Source organism: Plecotus auritus, assembly GCF_963455305.1.
Source record: "Plecotus auritus genome assembly, chromosome: 2".
NCBI classification, from domain to species: domain Eukaryota; kingdom Metazoa; phylum Chordata; class Mammalia; order Chiroptera; family Vespertilionidae; genus Plecotus; species Plecotus auritus.
This window is the reverse complement of record NC_137771.1, coordinates 252,003-272,287: the sequence shown is the minus strand read 5'-3', so window position 1 is coordinate 272,287 and position 20,285 is coordinate 252,003. Positions and strand designations below refer to the sequence as shown.

At 66.4% G+C, this 20,285-nt stretch overlaps 2 protein-coding genes across 2 annotated transcripts; one reads left to right on the top strand and one right to left on the bottom strand.

Annotated features, from left to right (window-relative positions):
* Nucleotides 1–6,699: 6,699 nt before the first annotated feature.
* Nucleotides 6,700–8,871, bottom strand: B3GALT6 (beta-1,3-galactosyltransferase 6). Its single transcript, XM_080655951.1, has one exon. The coding sequence runs from the start codon at nt 8,775–8,777 to the stop codon at nt 7,782–7,784; it is 996 nt and encodes a 331-aa protein (XP_080512077.1). The 5' UTR covers nt 8,778–8,871; the 3' UTR covers nt 6,700–7,781.
* A 122-nt stretch (nt 8,872–8,993) lies between these two features.
* On the top strand, nt 8,994–19,526 carry SDF4 (stromal cell derived factor 4). The gene is made up of 7 exons (XM_080658132.1): nt 8,994–9,084; nt 11,314–11,664; nt 13,149–13,285; nt 13,937–14,050; nt 17,547–17,705; nt 18,015–18,190; nt 19,055–19,526. Exons 2-7 carry the CDS (start codon nt 11,360–11,362, stop codon nt 19,229–19,231), a joined length of 1,068 nt encoding a protein of 355 aa, XP_080514258.1. The 5' UTR covers nt 8,994–9,084; nt 11,314–11,359; the 3' UTR covers nt 19,232–19,526.
* The last annotated feature ends 759 nt before the right edge of the window (nt 19,527–20,285 follow it).

The following is a 20,285-nucleotide window of genomic DNA, read 5'->3' as shown; positions in this document are numbered from 1 at the left end:
CCTGCAAATGGGGGCAGGGCAGGGGGAGGGCGGGGCAGGCGTGGGAGGGGGGCAGGCGGAGGCTGGAGCCTGCCGGCCATCACCCAGCCCCTCCCCCGGACCCTGCTGGCCTGGCTGGGTAATGAGGCAGTAGAGCCCTGGTGCCGGGCAGGCACTGGTCTGTGCAGGGCCAGGCTTGGCCACTGACCCGTCCCCACCTCTCTCCCTGGTCCCCCCAGGGTGGCGTCAGGGGCCGGGGGAGTCGGGGGGTGTCTCTGCTTCACAGCAACTGTAGGCGCCGGCTGGCCGGCAGGAGCGGGGATGTCCTGCAGCCTGCGAGGGGAGGGGCGTGGGCGCTGTGGTCCCTGTGAGGAGGGGCGAAGAGGAGGGGCAAGCAGAGGAGGCGGGGGGAGTGGGTCCCTGCCCCCACTTCCCATCGCAGGGGCTGTGAGCCTGTTTACAGAGGGGACCGCCCTGGGCTGCCAGTTGATGGGGATGCAGAGAGACGGTGGGTAGCACCAGCCAGACCCTTAGCCGTGCCTGGGGCCTCTGGGCGTCCTGGCGCCCTGAGGTGCTCTCCTGCATCATCAACGCCAGCCAGGCCCCCGACCCACCTAGCCTGGGAGGCGGCAGGTCTCACCTCCCCATTCAGACCTGCTACAGGGGCTGTGATGACAGAGATGGAGACCCAGACCCGGAGACGGGCCAGGCCCCGCAGAGAGCGGCAGACAGACGAGAGACGAGAGACGAGGAGACGAGAGACGAGGCAGCGAGGCCAGGCCGCCCCAGGAGCTCCCGCGGGCAGGTGGCCAGGTCGGGGAGCGGCGTCCTGGCGCCCGACTCCACCTGCCTGTCTCGCCTTCATCCTCATCTCCGGCCCCTAATCTCAGGTCATTACCACGTAGTTGGGACGCCCCTGGAATGTGCTTTCTCCAGCCCCCACAGCTGGGGTGCAGGACCGGGGGTGGGGGGTGGGGTGGGGACCAGGCAGGGGTTATTACTGCCATAGGGAGGTCCTGGGGGTCAACTGGGAGGCCCAGGGCTTGGGGATCAGGCCCCAGGCTCAGACCAGCCTTGAAAGACACAGGCTGCTCCGCCCCCCGCAATGCAGACAAGGGGTGAGCCCCCAAAGGCCCCACCCTGAGCTCTGCCTCATCATCCATCTAAGTCCCACCGTCTTCCAGGCCCAACCAACTGTGGTGCTGACAGCTCCCCGGGCCCAGGAGAGGGTCTGGAGGCCCCTGAGGGGTCTGGGCCCTGTGGTCCTGCCCACACAGCCCGAGCAGGGGTCCGACCTGCTGCTGCTGAGGCAGGGGCTTGCTGGGGGCCCCGGGGGTGGGGATCCCGGGGTGGGCTCTTTCCCTGGCCAGGCCTCTGGCTGTGGACTGGGCTTTGGGGCGGCCCGAGCGTCTGGCTGTGGCAGAGCCAGCCTCAGGTTGACCCCTGACCGGCGTCTGCCCTCCCCCAGCAGCGGGAGGGGCCTGGCTGACCTCGTCGACCCCCCTAGAGCTCCCTTCCCAGATCCTCTGTCTGACCTGCCGCCTGCCAGGGGCTGAGAGGCTGCTGCCAGGGGTTCAGGGAGGCCCTTGGCCGGGTGTTTGCCAAACCCTGGTTTCGGGGCTGCAGCCTGGCTGCACCTGATGGGCCCTTCCTCTCCCCGAGGTGGCCCTGGGGTGCCGGGAGCAGGGGGTCTGTCCTGGCTCAGAGCCTGCCCCCCAGCACCCTCGGCGGCTGTCCGGTTTGAGTGCAGACAGGAATGTAGGCGTCTGGCTTAGGACAGCTGGAACGTCCCCTCTGGCCAGGAGCAGCTGAGGACTGGACCGCCAGGCCCCACCCCAGGCTGTGGCAGGAGCGGGAGGTGGGGGCCCAGCTGTAAGCAAGAGGCTGCCTGGCTGGCACAGGTCGGGCGAGCTTGCAGGAGAGCTGGGCATGTGGCCTGGGGCCTGAGCCTGGGGCCTGTCCCTGTCACTGAAGGTGCAGCCAGCACGGGCAGGCCCTTGGTGGCCAGAGCTGGGCGTTGGGCCGACCCTGCCCTCCTCAGGTTGGGTCTGGGACCAGGAGGAGGGGAGTCTGCTCCAAGGCCCCTTGGGCTGTCTGTCCCAGGAGGTTCCCACACCCAGACCAGACAGCCTGAAGTCTTGTGAGCTGGGCCCAGGACTGAACGTGGCCTGGGGCATGAGGGGCGTGGGGGTCGGGGGGCCTGGGTGGGTGGATGTGTCTCTGGGCTCCCCGTGCTGACCCCTGCCAACCCCACGCGACCCTGGTGGCTGTGATGCTGCCTCGCTCGGCTCAGAGAGAGCTGCAGGGCTCCTGCGTGTCTGTGTGACATGTGGGTGGGTGAGTGGGGTCCCTGCCCCTGTCTCCCCCTGAGACCTGGTTCTTAGCTGAGCTGGAATCGCCAACCCTCTTGGGGGCAAACGGGGGGCAGGTGTCTGGGACCTGATGGCTGGAGCCCTGGCTGACCAGGCGCTGAGCTGGGGTCCTCGCATCAGGGGGACCCCCTGGCATTGGTCCAGCCAAGTTGCCCACCCTGCTGGTGACTTGTTGGCAGCCACAGAGCTGGGGGGCCTCAAAGTGGGGAACCGTGGCGGAGGGGCCTGGGAATTGGGGAACTGTGGCGGAGGGGGCGGGAATTGGGGAACCCTGGCGGAGGGGCCCGGGAATTGGGGAACCCTGGCGGAGGGGCCCGGGAATTGGGAAACCCTGGCGGAGGGGCCTGGGAATTGGGGAACCCTGGCGGAGGGGGCCGGGAATTGGGGAACCGTGGCGGAGGGGGCCGGGAATTGGGGAACCCTGGCGGAGGGGCCTGGGAATTGGGGAACCTTGGCGGAGGGGCCTGGGAATTGGGGAACCCTGGCGGAGGGGCCCGGGAATTGGGGAACCCTGGCGGAGGGGCCTGGGAATTGGGGAACCGTGGCGGAGGGGGCCGGGAATTGGGGAACTCTGGTGGAGGGCCCGGGAATCGGGGAATCGTGGCGGAGGGGCCCGGGAATTGGGGAACTCTGGTGGAGGGGCCTGGGAATTGGGGAACCCTGGCGGAGGTGCCTGGGAATTGGGGAACTCTGGCAGAGGGGGCCGGGAAGAGGGGGACCCTGGCAGGAGCTCCTGGGGACAGCAGGGGCACGATGGTGCCTGAGGCCTCGGCCCTGCACAGAGTGCTGACTGGGGTCTGGGCCGTGGGCAGGAGCAGGGGGCTGTGGCTCGGGCCCTCACTCACTCACTGACAGGGCTGGGCCAGTGTGCCCTCTGGGCCCTGAGCTCTGCATGCCTCAGGGCACTGCCCAGGGTCAATGAGAGGCTGATTTCCAGTCCCCCAAACTGAGTGGACCCAGAAGCTGTGGTCTCCGAGACCCGGGTGTCCCTCAGCCCGGGGTCTCCAAAGCCTGGGTCTCCGAGGCCCGACCCCTGGAGCTGGGCTGAGCTCTGAGGAGCTGGCCCTGCCCACGTTCACCCGCGTGTCTGAGGGTGCACACAGGTGGCTGTCAAGGAAGGGGGAGGCTTAGGGACAAAGGGCTTTTGTTCGGGAGAGTTTGGGGTGCAGCCCCCGCTCTCAGGCAGTGACTCACGGGTTCCTGGTGCGATAACATCAGTTTTGCAACAGCCGGCGTGTCACACACGCACCTGGGGCGCAGCGAGGGCAGCACGACCCCCGCCTGCGCCTGGGGCCCCTCCAGGCTGCTCTGCCAGAACCGGGGTGTAGGAGGGGGTGGCAGAGAACAGAGGGAACAAGAACAGGCATCAGAGGGCGAGGCAAAGTGTCTCCAGGGGCAGTTTCCTGGCCTCCCACCCCCTGCCCACGGCCAAGGCCCGGCCCCAGCATGTGCTTCACGCCTCCCATCCCTCCTCTGGGGTACGTGCCTGGGCCCCCAGCTCTGGCCACCTGCCCCTCACTTGCTCCCCGTCAGGACCGGGTGGGCAGCTGTGGCAGGGGGTGCAGGGCCCTGGCGGGGGGGGGGGAGCCTGGGCTGCTGAGACCCCCAACACCCTGGAAGGAGGGGCCAGGGCTTGGGTTTCCTGTTCCTCGGGTCACAGGGTGGTCAGGCACTGGGTCAGCCGAGCTGGACCCGGACCCGGGCCGCCCTGGGCTTCTGTTGTGCAGCTGGGCCACGAGGCTCGGCTACTGCCTGTGGTGTTTGCTCTGGAGGAGGGAGCTGGCCTCTGTCCGGCTCCCAGGCCACCTGCTGCTCCCCAGCCTCAGCTCACCCGGTGCCACGGCCACTGAGCCCCCTGGTGGACCCCGCGGGCTGGGAGCAGGGCCTTGGGACCCTGTGCAGGGAAAGTACAGGGACCTGGGGCCAGAGCCAGAGGGGCACCACCCATCACGTGGGTACAGTGTCACGGGGGGGGGGGGGGCGTGTCGTGATCTGCAGAGAGGCTAGGCCACCAGCTGCCCCTTGCTGGCCCCCTCCCCACTCTGTCAGCCCCCCAAGGTTCCCGGGCTGGCCGACCACCAGCTACAGAGCCCCCATCCCAGGGTGGGGTGGCTCTCATGTCCAGGCTCAAGTGGAGACCCCTCTGTAGAGACCCTGACACTCCCCACTGCCGGGGGTCCCCACATTCACTGAGATGGCCCGGCGCAACCCCCAGTGTGTCCAGGGGAGGGCAGACCCGCCCCTCCCTGAGCCTCCTTCTCTGCAGGACCCTGCTAGCCGGGTGGGGCTGGCCGGCACCTGGGTGCCTGCTGGTGCCGGGACTCAGGGCTGCACCGCTGCCCAGGTCTGGGGGCCCTGTCCCTGCCTCACAGGCGCTGCTGAGTCACCTGCTTCCCATGTGGGTCAAGGGAACGCCAGTGAGCGGGGCTGCGAGGCACTAACCATGGCCATGGGCCTCCTCTGGACTCCTGCCATCTTGGCCCGGGGCAGAGCAGGAGGGGTGCCTGCCGAGTGCACGCTGCGGGTCTCAAGGCCCAAGGCCCGCCAGCGGGCAAGCAGGAGAGACTGGCTCTCAGCCTTCCGCAGGAGCCAGCCTGCCCACTCACATGGCATGGGGTCAGGGAGGGCTGGGGGTGGAGGGCGATGGGGGGGGGGGCGCTGTGGAGAAGGGTGGGGTTGTGATGAGCACTTTCTGTGGGAGCAGAGCTGAGGGTGTGAGCCCACCCTGGCCCCAAAGAAAGGGGGTGTGGCCACAGGAGCCAGGTGTTGGGCAGAGCGACTTGGTCCAGCTGCCAGGGCTGTGGGGGTCCCTCAGGCAGGGGCTGGGAGGTAACCCCGAGGAGTGGAGCGCCCCAGGGTCTCAGACAAGGAGGCCCACTGGGTTTGACTTTGCTCCGAGGCCAGGCCTGGGGAATGGACAGAGAGGAGCGGCCATGGTGCCCGGGGCAGCGAGGCCTTTCAGCTGCTCCCTGGACTCACGTGGGAGAGACGTCAGTCAACCCAGGTGACGGGGAAGTACGACCCGAGCCCCTCCCCCGCCCCGGAACCAGTTGCAGGCGGGAGTGAATGTATTTACGGGTGTGGAACTCCCCTTTTCCCTGGGCCGCCCCCCACCCCCCCACACACACACATCTGAACCTCAGTTCCCTGTGGTTCCCCTGGAGGCCTGTCTGCCACGTGCTTCCTGGGCCCAGAACGGCAAAAGTCATCACACCGTGGACAGCGTGACCGGTGGCTGGGGCCGAGAGGAGCACCGGCCGCCCATCAGACCCTTCGGGTCCTGGTCTGGACGGCAGCCAGGGCAGTGACCCAGCCAGCGGGGAGCGAGGGCCAGACCTACCGACGTAGGAACGTAGGGGCTGGGCAGTGGCCACAACAGGGCCCCACCCTCCCAGCCCAGAGGCTGGACAGGTCTGTGCTGAGCCCAGGGAAGAGGAGGTTGGGCCCGGCCAGGGGCTGTGGGGTCTGAGACCCAGCAAGCCCCCACACAGCACCCAGAGTTGGGAGGAACTAGGGCCCCCCCCCTGAGCGAAGTGCCACGACGGCAGGGCCGAGGGCCACGGGCACGGTCCTCTGCAGCTTGAGGCCGGGAGATGACACGGGCTCAGCAGGGCCGCGCTCCCGAGACTCTGGGGAGAACCCTCTTGGCCTCTCCCGGCCCCTGGCAGCCAGGGCCCCCGGCTCCCAGCGGCATCCCTCTGTCTCCACCCGCCGTCACACGCTGGCTCCTCTATGCTATTAGAGTTGGTGACGTGATACCGATTTCAGAGTTAAACGTCTAATTGTGCAGTAACCGTGGACCCCCACGCAGCGGTGAGAAACGGCGGCGCGGAGACCAGGTGCCCCTTGCCCAGGCCCCCGAGGGTGGAGTGTGCAAAACCGAAGGGCAATGTCACCCAGGCCGATACTCGGAGGTATCCCTCCCACTGCACCCCTCCTGGGCCCCTGGCAGCACTCATTTGTCCCCGTGTCTCAGGGACTTGGTTGGTGCAGGAACCTCGTAGAAATGGGAGCGGTCAGCCTCTTCTCATGGCGAATTCCTGGGGGAGTCACCCCAGCAGCCATTGCGGGAAAGAGAGGGAAGCCTGGAGTTCCGAGGATGGTGGGGTGTGCGAGGCGATCGCCCGGTGCACACCATCGCCTGCTTCAAGAGCACACGCCGGCCCGACGGCCTGTTTTCTTCAGACAGGATTTGGAAGGCCTCATCAACATTCCAAGGGTCCGATTCCCAGAACCGGGGCACGATAACAGGCCGCTGAGAAGCACTTGCCCCTGTGCGGCCACGGGGCGGCCTTAAAAGGAGAGTCTGTCCAGAAAGAGACAATAGGACTGACGCCTGTGTAAACGGAGAAGAGAAATGGACAGTTTTAAAATTCTTCCGTGTTTAAACACACATGCAGCCACGGGTCTACAGCTCACTCTGTCAAAACAGACTAATCCACGAATTCCAAGTTCCGACAGAAACATCTTCTCAAATAATTTAAAAAAAAAACAACACCGAGACCACACTCCCAGTTGAAACTCCTATCTACACAAACGCACAATATTTATAAATAAACCACAGGCAGGAGCTGAGGAGCATTTACCACACACTCGCTGTCGGGAGACAGAGACCAGAGCTAATTTACATAAAAAGAAGTTCGATCTGGGACGTGCACACGAGGGACACCAACAGACGGAAGACACACAGGAGGGCGTCTGACCGCAGTCCTCCAACTGCCACTGGGTTGCGACACGCGGCTGAGTGGCCACTGGCCAGGGCCCGCGGTGGGTCAGCTCACAGCAGTCATGGCTCTTGGGGCAGTGACTTCCGAGGTGGACGGTTCAAACGGGATGCAGGACAGGGTGTCGTCCCACCCAGAACAAGCAGAGCTGTGCCTGCAAGTGCCGGTCAGCTCCAACCTTTGGCTCCTCGTCCCTGACTTGGGTGGGACAGGACGGCGGGAGGACGGGGGGGGGTGGGGGTGGGGTGAGGGTGGGGGTGGGGTGGGTGGTCTGCAAGCCCCTGCAGACCCGGGAGGTTCTTCCCGACTCGCACCCAAAGCTGGGCATCTTCCCAGTCCAGGCAAATGCTGGCTGAAACCCAGGGGCAGGACGCTTCTACTTGGACACAACGCATCGCCCTGGCAAGCCCCAGAACAAGAGGCTCTTGAGCAAGGCGGTAGGTGCAGCCACTGAGGTGCGCGCCCCTGGGTGCAGACTGGACCTGGGGTCCAGGAGTTGTCCGTGCTGCATGGCATCTGCTGGGAAGCCCCACCAGTGACCACATAAACGAGGTCCCCCTCGAGTGCTAGACTCATCCCAGACAACCAGCCGGACCGGTCAGCTCCCCTAGTGTAAGTAAGACCAGTGGGGGGCTCCCGAAGGACTCCAGCCGTCGCCACCTCCTGAGGCATTGGTCCCGGCCACCCCTCTATCCCAGCAGCCGCCTCAGGGGATGCCCTCCTTCCTCTGGCAGCACTGAGAGGGCGGCGCGGACCAGTCGTAGACATAGGAGAGGCGCAGCTGCACCTCCTGCTTGCACAGGCGGCCCTCGCGCGCCAGCGTCTGGTGCTTCTCCAGCATGTCCTCCAGGCTCTGCTTGTGCGTCACCAGGTACTGGTTGCTGCAACCGCGGGATTTGTACTCGGTGTCGAAGCGCGGGTCGTGCTCGCGCTGCACGTCCACGGGCGCCAGCCAGGCGCCCATGGACACGTCCTCGCTGTGCCAGGCGCGCAGGTATTCGCGGCTTAGGCGCAGGTAGTGCACCAGGTCGGCGGAGAGCACGTAGCCGCCGCCCAGGGCGTAGGGCAGGTAGTAGTCGCAGAGCTGCCAGGCCGCCTCGCGCCAGCGGCCCCCCGGCTTGACGCGCCCGCGGCCTGAGAAGAAACCCCAGTAGAGGCGGCGGCGGCGCGCGGGGTCGCGGGAGCGCAGCTCGGCCAGCATCGCGTCCAGCCGCACGAACGAGTCGTCGTCGGCCTTGAGCACGAACTCGAAGGCCACGTGCTCGTCGAGCCAGGCCAGCATGGCCAGCACCTTCGCGGTGAGGTTCTCGTAGGCGTCGCGCAGCGCGGGCAGCAGCAGCAGGTCCCCGTGCCGCGCCTGCTCGCGCTCCAGGGCGCGCCGCTCCTCGGCGCCCAGGCCGTCCGTGCCCACCGCGAAGCGCGCCCACACGTCGCCTGGGCCGCCGCGCCGCGCAGTTGCCAGCCACGTGCCACGGACCACGCTGCGCCGCTCGGCCGCCCGCGGCGCGGAGGCCACCAGCACGGCCAGGAAGGCGGCGTCGCGCGCGGGGTCGGCGGGCGGGGGTCCGGGACCGTGGCCGGGAGGCGGGCGAGGGCCCTCGGCCGAGCAGCGCGCCAGGTAGAGCAGTGCGACGCCGCACAGCGCCAGGCCGCCCAGGCCCAGCGCCGTCCGGTGCCGCCACGCGCGCCGCGGCAGCTTCATGGCGCGCCGGCCAGCCTGCGAGCGCGCGGAGGCCCCGAGGTCCACGGGCCGCGAGGCTGCGGGCCCAGCCGGCCGCCCGTCACGTGGGCCGGCTGCCTGTCACGTGTCCCCGCTCGCCCTTTTAATTGGTCGCCCGAGGGCCGCTCGGCCACTTCCGCCCGAAAGCAAGATGGCGGCTCTGGCGTCCTCGCGCGAGATCGCACCGCCCCCCCCCCCAGCCCAGAGCCCCGCCTCTTCCCGGAAGAAAGATGGCCGCGGCCTAGCCAAGTCTAGCTGGAGGCGTCACAGCATCGGCGGCTCCCGGGCGGTGAGTGCGGGCGCGAGCGGGGCGCGGGCTGGGGCGGGGAGGCCGGCGGGCGGCCGGGTGTCGGGGGCACGGGCCGAGGGGCGCGGTCGGAGCGGGGCGACCTCCCCGTCCTCGTCTGCGACACGGGGGCCCCGACGCCCGCTGTCGGGCTCGGTGAAGACCTGACGTCCGCCGGCGCCGGCAGCGCGTCGCCTGAGCCGGGAACAGCTTTTAGAATAAGCGCTGGCGTTTGGGCGACAAGAAGCTGGTTCCGCGGGACGGATACCCCCGGGCGGCCGCGGAATGTCGCCGCCGCTCAGCGGGGCCTGTGGCGCGCCCCGGGCGCTGTCGCCTCCCGGCGGGGACGGGCCGTGACGGGGACACCGGGAGAGGCCGTGAGCCCGGGGCGGGAGCCTCGCCGGCCTCCCCACGTCTGTGTCGCTGTTCCCGGGTGGCTCTGTGCGAAGCGTCGAGTAGATGACCGTGCGCCGCCCGTGGAGATGGTGGAGGCGGGATTGACCTTGTCGGGGAGCGAATTGCAGTCCGTTAGGGCTGCCAGCAGCGGGGCTGTCAGTGCCAGGAGTAGGCGCCTTCGTGGCCAGGGCACCCCCAGCGGTGGGAAGAAGGCTGCCTGGGGTGGTACACCTGGACCGCAGCCCCCTGGGGTGGCCTGGCACCCGTGACCCCGAGCTGCTTGCCCGGGTGTCGGGCCCTCCTGCTCAGGTTACAGCTCTGGGTCAGGGCCCTGGTGTGTCCAGGGTGCACCTTTGTAGGGCGCAGGTGTAGCTGAAACTCCGGCGTTTATCCCCTCGGCCTGGCTGAGTGCCCACTGTGCGTGGACAGCGTGACAGGTGCTGGGTGTGAAGCTGAGGGACACAGGGTCCTGTGCCCTCGGGACCAACACGAGTTCCAGTAACTGTGGCTTGAGGCTGGTCACCGCCCGGAGCACGGCGGGCAGCCTGCGGGCTCGGTGGGTGTGGGGAGGGCGCGGGTCTCACAGGCCTGGGAAGAGGGACGTCAGGCTGCCCTGGGGACTCACGCCCTCGAAGGAATGACACCGAGAGCAAGACCTGGCTGAGGCCTCAGTGGCACTTGGGTCCAGGAGATGCACATACGGAGGCTCAGACCATCGGGGTGTTGTCAGGAGCCGGTGGCGTAGACAGGAGGCATCAGAGAAGCAAGTGGTGGCAGGGGCCAGGCCAGGGGGCAGCCGCTGGCCTTCCGGCCCCGTGTGCCCTCAGGCTGGGGGTGGGCTCCCTGGTTCCTGAACCCCACGTGCCCCGGCTTGGCTGCTGGCAGGACCCAGGCCTGAGGGGAGTGTGCCCAGGGCCGCCCCCGCCCCCCACCCCTCCCAGGGAACACTGTCAGAGGAGGCGGGGCCTCAGCTGCGCCTGGAAGGACCAGCAGGTAGGTGTTTGCCAGGTGGACAGACTGGGAGAGGATCAGGTTAAGGGGCAGAAGGAAGGAGGAGCTGGAGTTTCCTCTGGGTGACGTGTGAAGGTCCAGGTGGGCCCTGTTCCCGACTTGGAGGGGCCCGAGGGGTGAGGGAAAGCCAGCGGGCCCAGGTAGAAGGGGCAGGTGTGGGTGAGGCTGTGGTGGGACCCCTCGCCTGGCAGTGGGGACAGGGTGCTTTTTTTCCTTGGCCGCCAGGAGAAGGTGCTTCCAGTGACAGACTTCCTGGGGGCTCCTGCGTGAACACGAGCAAGGACGTGTGTGTGCGTGTGTGCGTGCGTGTATGTAAGTGTGGTGTGTGGTTGTACACACGTGGGGGGGGGTGTGTGTGAGAGAGAGAGAGAACATAGGGGTCATTGAGATGGGAGGGAGGAAGGGGTTGGTGCCCTGCGGGGCGGTTTGGGTGTTTGCTGGCACCAGGCCCAGTCCTCACAGAGCCTTGGGGTGGGGGTTCCTGTTTCACGGGGACACTGAGGCCAAGGAGGTCAGGTGGTTTGGCCAAGGTCGCAGAGCTCACACGTGCTGAGTTGAGATCTGGAGAGAGTTCCCAGGACTGTAGGATCAGCCTCGATGCCGGGAGGGACGGGGACAGTGCTGAGAGGGGCAGCCTCGCGCAGTGGGAGGCGGGAGCGAGCACTGTTCCTCGCGTGGGCCTTGAAGCCATCTCTTCAGCCTAGCTCTTGCTGGGGGTCTGTCTAGTAGCGGCTCTGCGTCCTCCCTGTGGGCCGTCCCCACTCGCTGGGGCCTGCGGCCGTGGGCTGTGGTCTCACTTCCTCCCTGCCTCTCCTCTCTCCCCAGCTCCTGGCCACACGCACAGGCCACCCCGCGGGCCGGACCCGGGGCCATGGCGTCCAGGCCAGCTCCCTGCTGTGGCCTGGCTCCTCGCTGCCTCTGGCTCCTGGGCCTCGTCCTTCTGATGGACGCGTCCGCCCGGCCTGCCAACCACTCGTCTGCCCGGGACAGAGGCGGCCACAGGGAGGACAATGAGATCCTGCCCCCTGACCACCTGAACGGGGTGAAGCTGGAGATGGACGGGCACCTCAACAAGGACTTCCACCAGGAGGTCTTCCTGGGGAAGGACACGGACGGGTTCGAGGAGGACGCGGAGCCTCGGAAGAGCAGGAGGAAGCTGATGGTCATCTTCTCCAAGTAGGTGCCCCTGGGGGGCACATGTGGGCCGGGGCTCCGGTGGCCCTGCTGGTCCAGTCCTGACTGCGCGGCGAGGGAGGTGCCGTGCTGTGGAGGAAGGTGCCGTGACTGCTCGGCGGGCAGCGCTCGGAGAGTTTGTAGGGGTCGCAGGGGTCGAGCTGAGGACATGCAGCATGAGCAGCAGGCTGGGCCAGGCGGGGCTCAGGGCCAGGCGAGAGGCTGCGGCCGTCCCGGGCCCTGCAGCTGGAAGGCTGTGGGACGGCCTGGAGCAGGGCCCACCCGTGTGCCCCGTGCGCCCCGTGCGTGGTGGTGAAAGGTCATAGGAGTGGTCACAGCAGGTCGCAGTCCAGTTAGATGAGGCCTCAGCGACTGGGAGGCGTGGGGAAGGCTTCAGTTTCTGCGGGTGCAGAGCTGGCGGCGAGTGGGTGTGTGAGCTGGTGCTGGGCACGTGTCTGCAAATCCCTGTGATGTGGAGTGAGAGGCCTGGTGCACACCGTGCCCTCCACACGCAGGGGCCGACGGGCGGAGACGATGGAGGGCACGGAGCCCCTGGCCTGCAGACAGGAGGGGCCAGGCTGGGCCTTGCGAAGGCGGCGGGCAGGTTTGGCTCATTACAGGGAGACTGTGGGGCCCGAGCAGCTGCAGGTGGGTGGGACGCCGCCTGCAGTACCTGCAGGAGAGGGAGGTGAGGCAGCAGGAGCCGGGCCATCTGTGCCCTGCCCTTGGCATCGTGGGGAAGACTGGGCACTGGGTGCAACATTGGGGAGGGGGCCACGGCCAGACCAGGGCCTTCGAGGTCCAGCGCTCAGGAGAAAGGGGGCTGGAGAGGAGCTGCCAGGAGCAGTCAGCCGGTGAGCCCTGCTGGACGCCCCCCTCCTTGGGATGTGAAGGACTGAGGCCCACTCAGTTCACTGCACCAGGCGCTCCAGTTCACCTGTCCCTGCCTTGGCCCCGCAGTGCTGTCTCCAGGGAGCTGGTCTCTGCTGCAGGAGAGGGTGCTTAGGGACCTGGCCGGCCCGGTGTGCTGCTACTGTCCAGTGTGGCTGCCCATGGGGATGCGTGTGCACACTGCCCTGTGTGTGCGTGCAGCCGCGCATACGTGTCACCAGCTGGTGCCTCGGCGCCTGTCCTCCACCTGGCGCTGGTGTGTCACCTCCGTGCCCTGCGACTCCGGCCCATCCCAGGGTCTGGGTCCGTGGAGCTGGGTGTGATTCTCCCATCGAGCGACAAGTGGGGAACCACTCGCCTGTCCCGGGCCCGAGACTGCTGGGTGGTGACGCAGAGCTGCAGACACACCGCCCACGTCCCCGACCGCCCGCGTCCCCGGTGTCCTCCCTGACCCCTGTCCCCAACGTTCCCACTGGGTGCAGCGTCCCTGTTCGTGGCGGTTTCACAGCTGCCCGTGGAGCCCCCGCCATCCTTGTGTCCTTCTGTCCTCCTGGCTGTGGGCCCCAGGCCCTGTCTGACCCGCCCATCTGCCGCAGGGTGGACGTGAATGGCGACAGGAGGATCAGCGCCAAGGAGATGCAGCGCTGGATCGTGGAGAAGACGGCCGAGCACTTCCAGGAGGCCGTGGAGGAGAGCAGGGCGCACTTCCGCGCGGTGGACCCAGACGGCGACGGTACCGCCCTCACCCGGCCCTGACCCTGCTGGGCCTGGGCCTGGGGGACCAGGACGGAGAACAGGAGACCCCGAAGGGCCCAGGGGTGCTGCCTGAGGCCAGTTCCCAGCTTGCTCTGCTGTCAGGAGGGGCTGGTAAAGGTTGGAGCTGGCCGCCTGTGTGCGTCTGCCTCCACAGTGCGTGCATGGGATTTTACCGATTCTGAGAGACGGGGAAGGAGCCAGAGAGAAACGTCCATGTGAGAAAGAAACATCAATCATTTGCCTGCTGTATGCACCCCAACTGGGGATCACCCACAGCCCGGGCACGCATCCTGACCCGGAATCGAACCATGACCCCCTAGTTCGTAGGTCGACTGACGCTCAACCACTGAGCCACACGGGCCGGGCTAGATAGCCGGTTCTTTTAAGAATCTGTTAAAATCCCCACGCAGCCTGGCGGGTGAGGCCAGTGGTTGAGCATTGAACTATGAACCTGGGGGTCACGTGCCTGGGCTGCAGGCTCCATCCCCAGTAGGGGGCGTGCATTGATGTTTTGTCTTTCTCTCCCTCTCCTTTCCTCTCTAAAGTCAATAAAAATGTTTTTAAGAAACAGTATCTTTTTTTAAGTGTTTGTCGGTAGACGTCCTAACAGGATAACCTGCTTTTCCAGGCCGTGTGTCCTGGGATGAATACAAGGTGAAGTTCTTGGTGAGCAAAGGCCATAACGAGAGGGAAGTTGCTGAGAAGATAAAGAACAACCAGGAGCTGAAAGTTGACGAGGAGAGTGAGTGCCAGGCCCCAGGGCCACTGCGCCGTGGGCGGGCGGGGGAGCAGGAGGGTGGATGCTGTGCAGGGGCGATGCTGTGGGGTCAGAACCCAGTGACCAGGAGGGGCACCTGCCTGGGCGTGGACGCTGGGGGAAGCTGGGGGCAGACCCTCCCCCTCAGTTTTCAGAGCCATCCCTTTGAAAAGGCATCTCACTGGGATGCGGGTCTGGTCGCTGCCTCCACGCGCCCTCCTCCCTGGGTTTGTGTCCAGCCCGTGTTGGCTGTGGGACACGTGAACGTGCCGTGCGGTGCCGTCGGCCCTGTTCCTTCTGCACTGCTGGTCGTCACCCGCGTGGCCCCAGGGCTGCGGTGCTGTCTTCCCCGGACGGACGCGGGTGCTCTCAGAGGCTCTGCCGACGCTGTCCCTGCCTGCGTGTGCCCTGGCTGGGGGTGGAGTGTGTCACAGCCTCGGTGACATCCCTGTTACCCTTCCATCCTCTGCTTTGAGGCTGCCGGGGCCACTGTTGCCCCTCATGGACCTGGGCACTACTGTTCCTGGCAGGCCCTCTGCCATCAGCCCCGCAGCCTGCCTTCTGGTGCCAGGAAAATAGCTGACGTGAGTGTCAGCCGCCCCCGGCCCTGCTGTGGCTGTGATGCTGATGGGATTGAGGCTCAGCCTCCCCGGCCTCCCCCGGCCCTGCTGTGGCTGTGATGCTGACGGGATCGAGGCTCAGCCTCCCGGGCCCTGCTGCGGCTGTGCATGGGTCCAGGAGTGCTGACAGGCGATGGTGACGTCGCAAACAGCTGTGTCCCCTCCCCAACCCCTGCCTCTGTTTCCCTGCCTGTCCCGTTGCGTGAGCTGGGCTCCAGGGTGGTGGTGAGAAGGCGGGACAGGCTGTCCTTGTCCTGTGTCCTGCTCCTGCCCCTGGCGGGAGAGCTTCCAGTGTCTCCGTGAGCATGCAGGGCGCTGATCTTAGGTCCACACCAGCCTTGCACCCCTGGGATAAGTCCCCCCGGCTGTGGTGGTGGCTCTTGACACCCTGTTGGAGTGGACTGGCTGACAGTTGAGGATTTTGCACCTGTGTTTATAGAGATGGGGGTCTGCAGGCTTGTAACGCGCTTGTCTGGTGGGGGTGGGGGTGGAGCCGGCCCCCTGGGGTCAGTGAGAAGGTGCCCCCTCGTTTCTGTCTCCCGCGGAGGCCTCAGCGTTGGTGGGACCCTTCCGTTCCATCGGGCGGACTCGCCAGCGAGCCTTTGGCGCGTAGCTGTGCTGAAGCGTCTGCGTTCGGGCCGCGTGCGGTTCTGTGAGCCGGTCTGAATCTTGGGTACCAAGTGAGGTTAAGCCCACCCACATTTCTGCTGCTGCTTCCTCCTCCTGCTGCTTCCCTCTGCTGAGGTGAGGCTTGGAGACGGGCCCTCGCATCACTCCTCACTCGCTCTGGTGGTTCACGCTCACACCTTGGTTTTCCGCTCAGCCCCTCGGGCGCTATCCCAGCGCTCCGTCCTTCCCCTGCGGCTGGCCTCCCGGCTCCGGCCCCGCACCCGGTCCAGGGTCCGTCTCTCCCGGTGTTGTCCGCCTCTCCCACGGGCTGTGTCCGTTGTGTGTCCGTGTGTCCCGTGGCTCAGGCTCTGCCCGAAGGCACCTGGGTCGTGGGGCCTCTCATGCTGCTGCTGCTGCTGCTGCCAGGGGTGGCAACTGGCATCGCGCTGACTTCTGGGCGTTGGGAAGCGCTGCTGGCGGCCTGTCCAGGCCCCGCCTGCTTAGGGAGCAGGGTGTCGGGTTGGGTTCGGAGGTGAGTGCAGAACTCCATACTCTGTCCCCTGGCCTGCCCCTCGCTCTCCTCTCCGCTCTCCTGCATGTTCGATGAGTCCCTTGTTTCCCTTCCAGTCTTGGGGAGGGAATGGAAGGCGAGGGGAGAGGGAGCCCCCTCCCCCGGGTTCCTGGGGTGCAGTCATGACACACCTGGCCGGGTGGGGGCGCCTCTCAGGGCTGTTCCCTTGCGCTCGGAGCAGAGCCTGTCCCAGGCGCCTTCCAGCTCTGGGTCTGTGGGCGTCCATGCACGTGGCCCCGTCACTGCAGTCTCTGTCCAGTGTGTTTTCTCACCAAGGGCCTTGCCACCGGGTGTAAGGCCTCCCCCAACCCCAGGGGTCTCACCTTAGACCAAGCATGTCAAACGTGCGGCCTGCGGGCCACATGCGGCCACAGCGGATGTTTTTGTGGCCCAGCCAATGTAACGGGGTGTAAGAAACGTTTCAATAAAAACTTCGTGACTTAATTTTTACACTATCCTGTTACACGTGGTTATTAATAAGGAACTACGTTTGCTAATGACTGATGACTACAGTCGTGTTGCGTTCACTTCCCTTACGTGCAGGCGCCCCATCTCTCTCCACTGACACCAGCAGCGGGTGGTTCAGTGGCCGATGGCCGCATCATTGGTCTCGGACTGACTTGTTTGGTGGGCGCAACAGGAAATACTGTGCTTTCAGAGAACAAGAAAAATGGGTTTATTTGTGTTACGCTTGTTAATTTGTGCAGTTATTCAGTGTCTGGCAAGTTAATGTTCAAGAACAAATACTAGTTTTTATTAAAGGGTTCCGTTGTTTCGTGTTGACGAAGACTCGTCTGCCTCAGCCCTGTAGTCAGCGCGTCTCTGGACACAGCCTGCGTTTGTGCACGGCGGAGCGCTGTGTTGCGGCCACGCCCGCTTCCCTGTCGGCTTGGCCGAGCTGGCCGCTGGGTGGGACCCGCTTGTCTTGGGTCCTAAGCCCAGCACAGCTGCCAAGGCCTCTTCCAGGTCGGGTCCCGGGCTCCGGGGAGACGTGCAGTCTGTGCCGCCCGTCAGTCTCCCCGCAGTGGGGCAGGCGGCACCACCAGCTGCTCCCGGCTCGGGGGCTGTCCATCCGAGGGCAGTAAATGCCAGCGACCGGCGTGTGGGGCGGCCCTGCTCCCTGCTGACAGCGGGTGGGACTGGGGCGGGGAGACCCCTGTGCCCAGCCGCTTCCCAGTGTTGGAGCCAGACGGTCACTGAACCACATGCCCTGTGTTTAATCCTCGCCCTCACCCTGCACCCGCCTTCCCACAGGGATGGGGAGGGCCTGGGGCACGTTGGGGCTGCAGAGTGGGTTTTCCCTCAGGGCCCACCCTCCGCCCCGCCCCTGGGAGGGAGGGAAGGTCCGAGTCCTGCTTTGTCCCCTAGTCAGGGCGGGTTCCCGTGACCTGGCAGCAGGCTGGGGGCTGCCCCGGCACCTGTGGAGGTCGGTGCCCATGGGGGCCGCCCCTGCGTGTGGGGGCGACTGTGTCTGAGACTCGGGGCTGTGTCTGCGGAGGACGTCTGTGTTGGGGAGTTTGGAGCTGAACTCTTCTCTGAGGGGCAGGGCCTGTGGCTTTGCACAGCCGTGTCCTGAGCTGGCCTCAGCACTCGGGCAGCGTGTCTCGGGACTCTGGATGCGTGCGGAGGTGACACGTGCGGGTGTTCCGTGCCAGGATGCTCACAGGTGTGCCCCTCGCAGCACAGGAAGTCCTGGAGAACCTCAAAGACCGCTGGTACCAGGCGGACAACCCCCCGCCGGACCTGCTGCTGACCGAGGACGAGTTCCTGTCCTTCCTGCACCCCGAGCACAGCCGCGGCATGCTCAGGTTCATGGTCAAGGAGATCGTGCGGGACCTGGGTGAGGCCGGGCCCTGCCAGGGCGGCAGCCCCTCATGCTGGCAGCCAGGCCCCGCGGTCTGAGCCGGGGGAGGTCGGGGTGGGCGGGCCCTGGGCTGGGGTGGCCTCGGGCTGGGCTCTGAAGGAAAACAGCCTGGTGGGCGCCACGTGGCCTCAGCCAGGTCCCCCAGTCCCCGTGAGGCACGGCTGTTCCGCTTTAGTCTGAGATGTCACAGACAGAAAATCCAGCAGCAAAACCCCCTGGTTGACTCTTCTCGTGGCCCTGGGGCTCCCGTGCCCACTCGAGGCTGAGCGCCCCCATTGTTCCCAGACCAGGATGGCGACAAGCAGCTTTCGCTGTCCGAGTTCATCTCCCTGCCCGTGGGGACCGTGGAGAACCAGCGCGGCCAGGACATGGACGACAGCTGGGTGAGGGACAGGCGGAAGGAGTTTGAGGAACTGATTGACGCCAACCACGACGGAATTGTGACCATGGCAGAGCTGGAGGTGAGCCCGGGGGATGTGGGGGTGCCTGGGGATGTGGGGATGCCTGGGGCCGTGGGGGACGCAGGGACGTGGGGATGCCTGGGGCCGTGGGGGACGCAGGGACGTGGGGGTGACTGGGGCCGTGGGGGACGCAGGGACGTGGGGGTGCCTGGGGACATGCCCATGGCAAGCGAGCCACCTGCAAGATGGTCCTGAGCAGGAGGCAGAGGGGGTGTGGCTTCCTGTGGCTGGTCCCTGGTCACGGGTCACTTTGTGGGACCTGAGCGGAGGCTGTGGGCTCCCGGGGAGGCCCAACCAGCATCGCCAGCTTTCGCGCCCAGAAGGTGGCGTGCCTGTCTGCTGGGTCTGGGTGTCCCGGGTGACATGGCCAGTCCTGGCTCTGAGAAGCCCTGCCCGTCGGGGGTCGGGGGTTGGGCATAGGGTGTGGTTGGAGCCTTCGGTGTACGTGCCATGAGCACTTCCCACTGTGGATGAGTCGTTTCGTTTTACTCGAGAATTCTCTGCTCCTGTGATGGCTGGGGCAGCTCAGAGTCCTGGTGGCCCATTCAGGCCCTGTCCATGTGACCAACAGGTCCTTGGCTCCATCCCGGGCAGGGTCTCCCCCTCCCTGCCCTCTCCCCAGGCCCACGGAGGCAGCGCCCTCATGGCCTGAGCCATCGCCAGACCTGTGTCCATCTTCCAGAACATTCCCGCATCCGTCCTGCAGCCCAGTCCACAGGGTGTCCGAGAGAAGGCGGGGCTCGCTGTGGCCGTCACGCCCAGCTGCTCCCTGGGGCCTCGGTGCTGACTCTGGCGGGGTGTCGGCCAGGCAGGTGCGTCCGGGCCCCACGTGTGCCGGCGGGTGCTGACGTGGCGCCCTTGCAGGAGTACATGGACCCCATGAACGAGTACAACGCCCTCAACGAGGCCAAGCAGATGATCGCCATCGCGGACGAGAACCAGAACCAGCACCTGGAGCCCGAGGAGGTGCTCAAGTACAGCGAGTTCTTCACGGGCAGCAAGCTGGTGGACTACGCCCGCAGCGTGCACGAGGAGTTCTGAGCGGCGGCCCGGCCGCCCACGCGCTGCTCTTCGCTTCTGAGAACTGAGCCGCCACGGCACTGACCACGGGCCGCAGCTCACCCACCCGCGTGGGAGCAGCTCCGGGTTCCTGGGAGCTGTGAGGCTGGGCGCGGTGACGTGTTCCCTGGGGGTCAGCGCGGCCGCAGGCGGCGCCAGTCCGTCCCCGAGAGTCACGGACCTGCGGCAAGAGCCACACTAACTTATTTAAAGTGTAGTCTCTCTTCCTCCCAGCTTTATTTTTTGGGGACAAAAATGCATAAACAGTAATTCGGAACATCTGTGGCCAAGTGGCTTCCCTTGAGCTTTGAGGTGGGGGTTCTTAGAATCCTGGGTTGGAGTGGGGTGTCTGTGCAGGAACCACGACCGCATGGGGCCACGCCACGTCAAGGGGAAGCAGGTCCGGGAGCCGCCCTTGAGGGGCCAGGAGGAAATGGGAGTCCAGGTGTGGGGACATCTAAGGCTGGGCCCTGGGCTCTGCTTGTGTGGTGGGGGGTGCAGAGGAGGGGCCCGGAGCAGGGGCGGGGGGGGGTGCGCTATGGGCCAGCTTGTCTGCAGTCCACCCTGTGGCACTGGGCTGGCTGTCCAGAGCCTGCTGGGGTCCGCTGTGCCCAGTGCTCTGGCTGGTGTGTGGGGCAGAGGGGGATCAAGCTCTGAGGGTGTAGATGACTGCGGGCCCCCGACCCCAGCACCCCATCCCCACCGGCCCCTCCTCGTGGCTGTGGTGCCTCGGGCACAGCTCTCTGGCCAGCAGGTCAGCTTGGCCTGTGAAGGGTCCATTTCAGAGGGCGCCCGGAGCTGCCACGTGACAGCCCTGGCCACAGGGACCCACTTCCGAGCAGCACAGGGCTGGGGCTGCCACAGAGGAATGGGCGAGGCGGCACCTGCGTTTGCAGACAAACAGCAGAGACTGTTTTCAGATCTGACGGGAGCTGGGAGTGCGTGGTGGAGGGAGGTGGGGCGGGGGGAGCTCGTGGTGGAGGGAAGTGGGGCAGGGGGAAGCTCGTGGTGGAGGGAGGTGGTGGGCCAGGCCCAG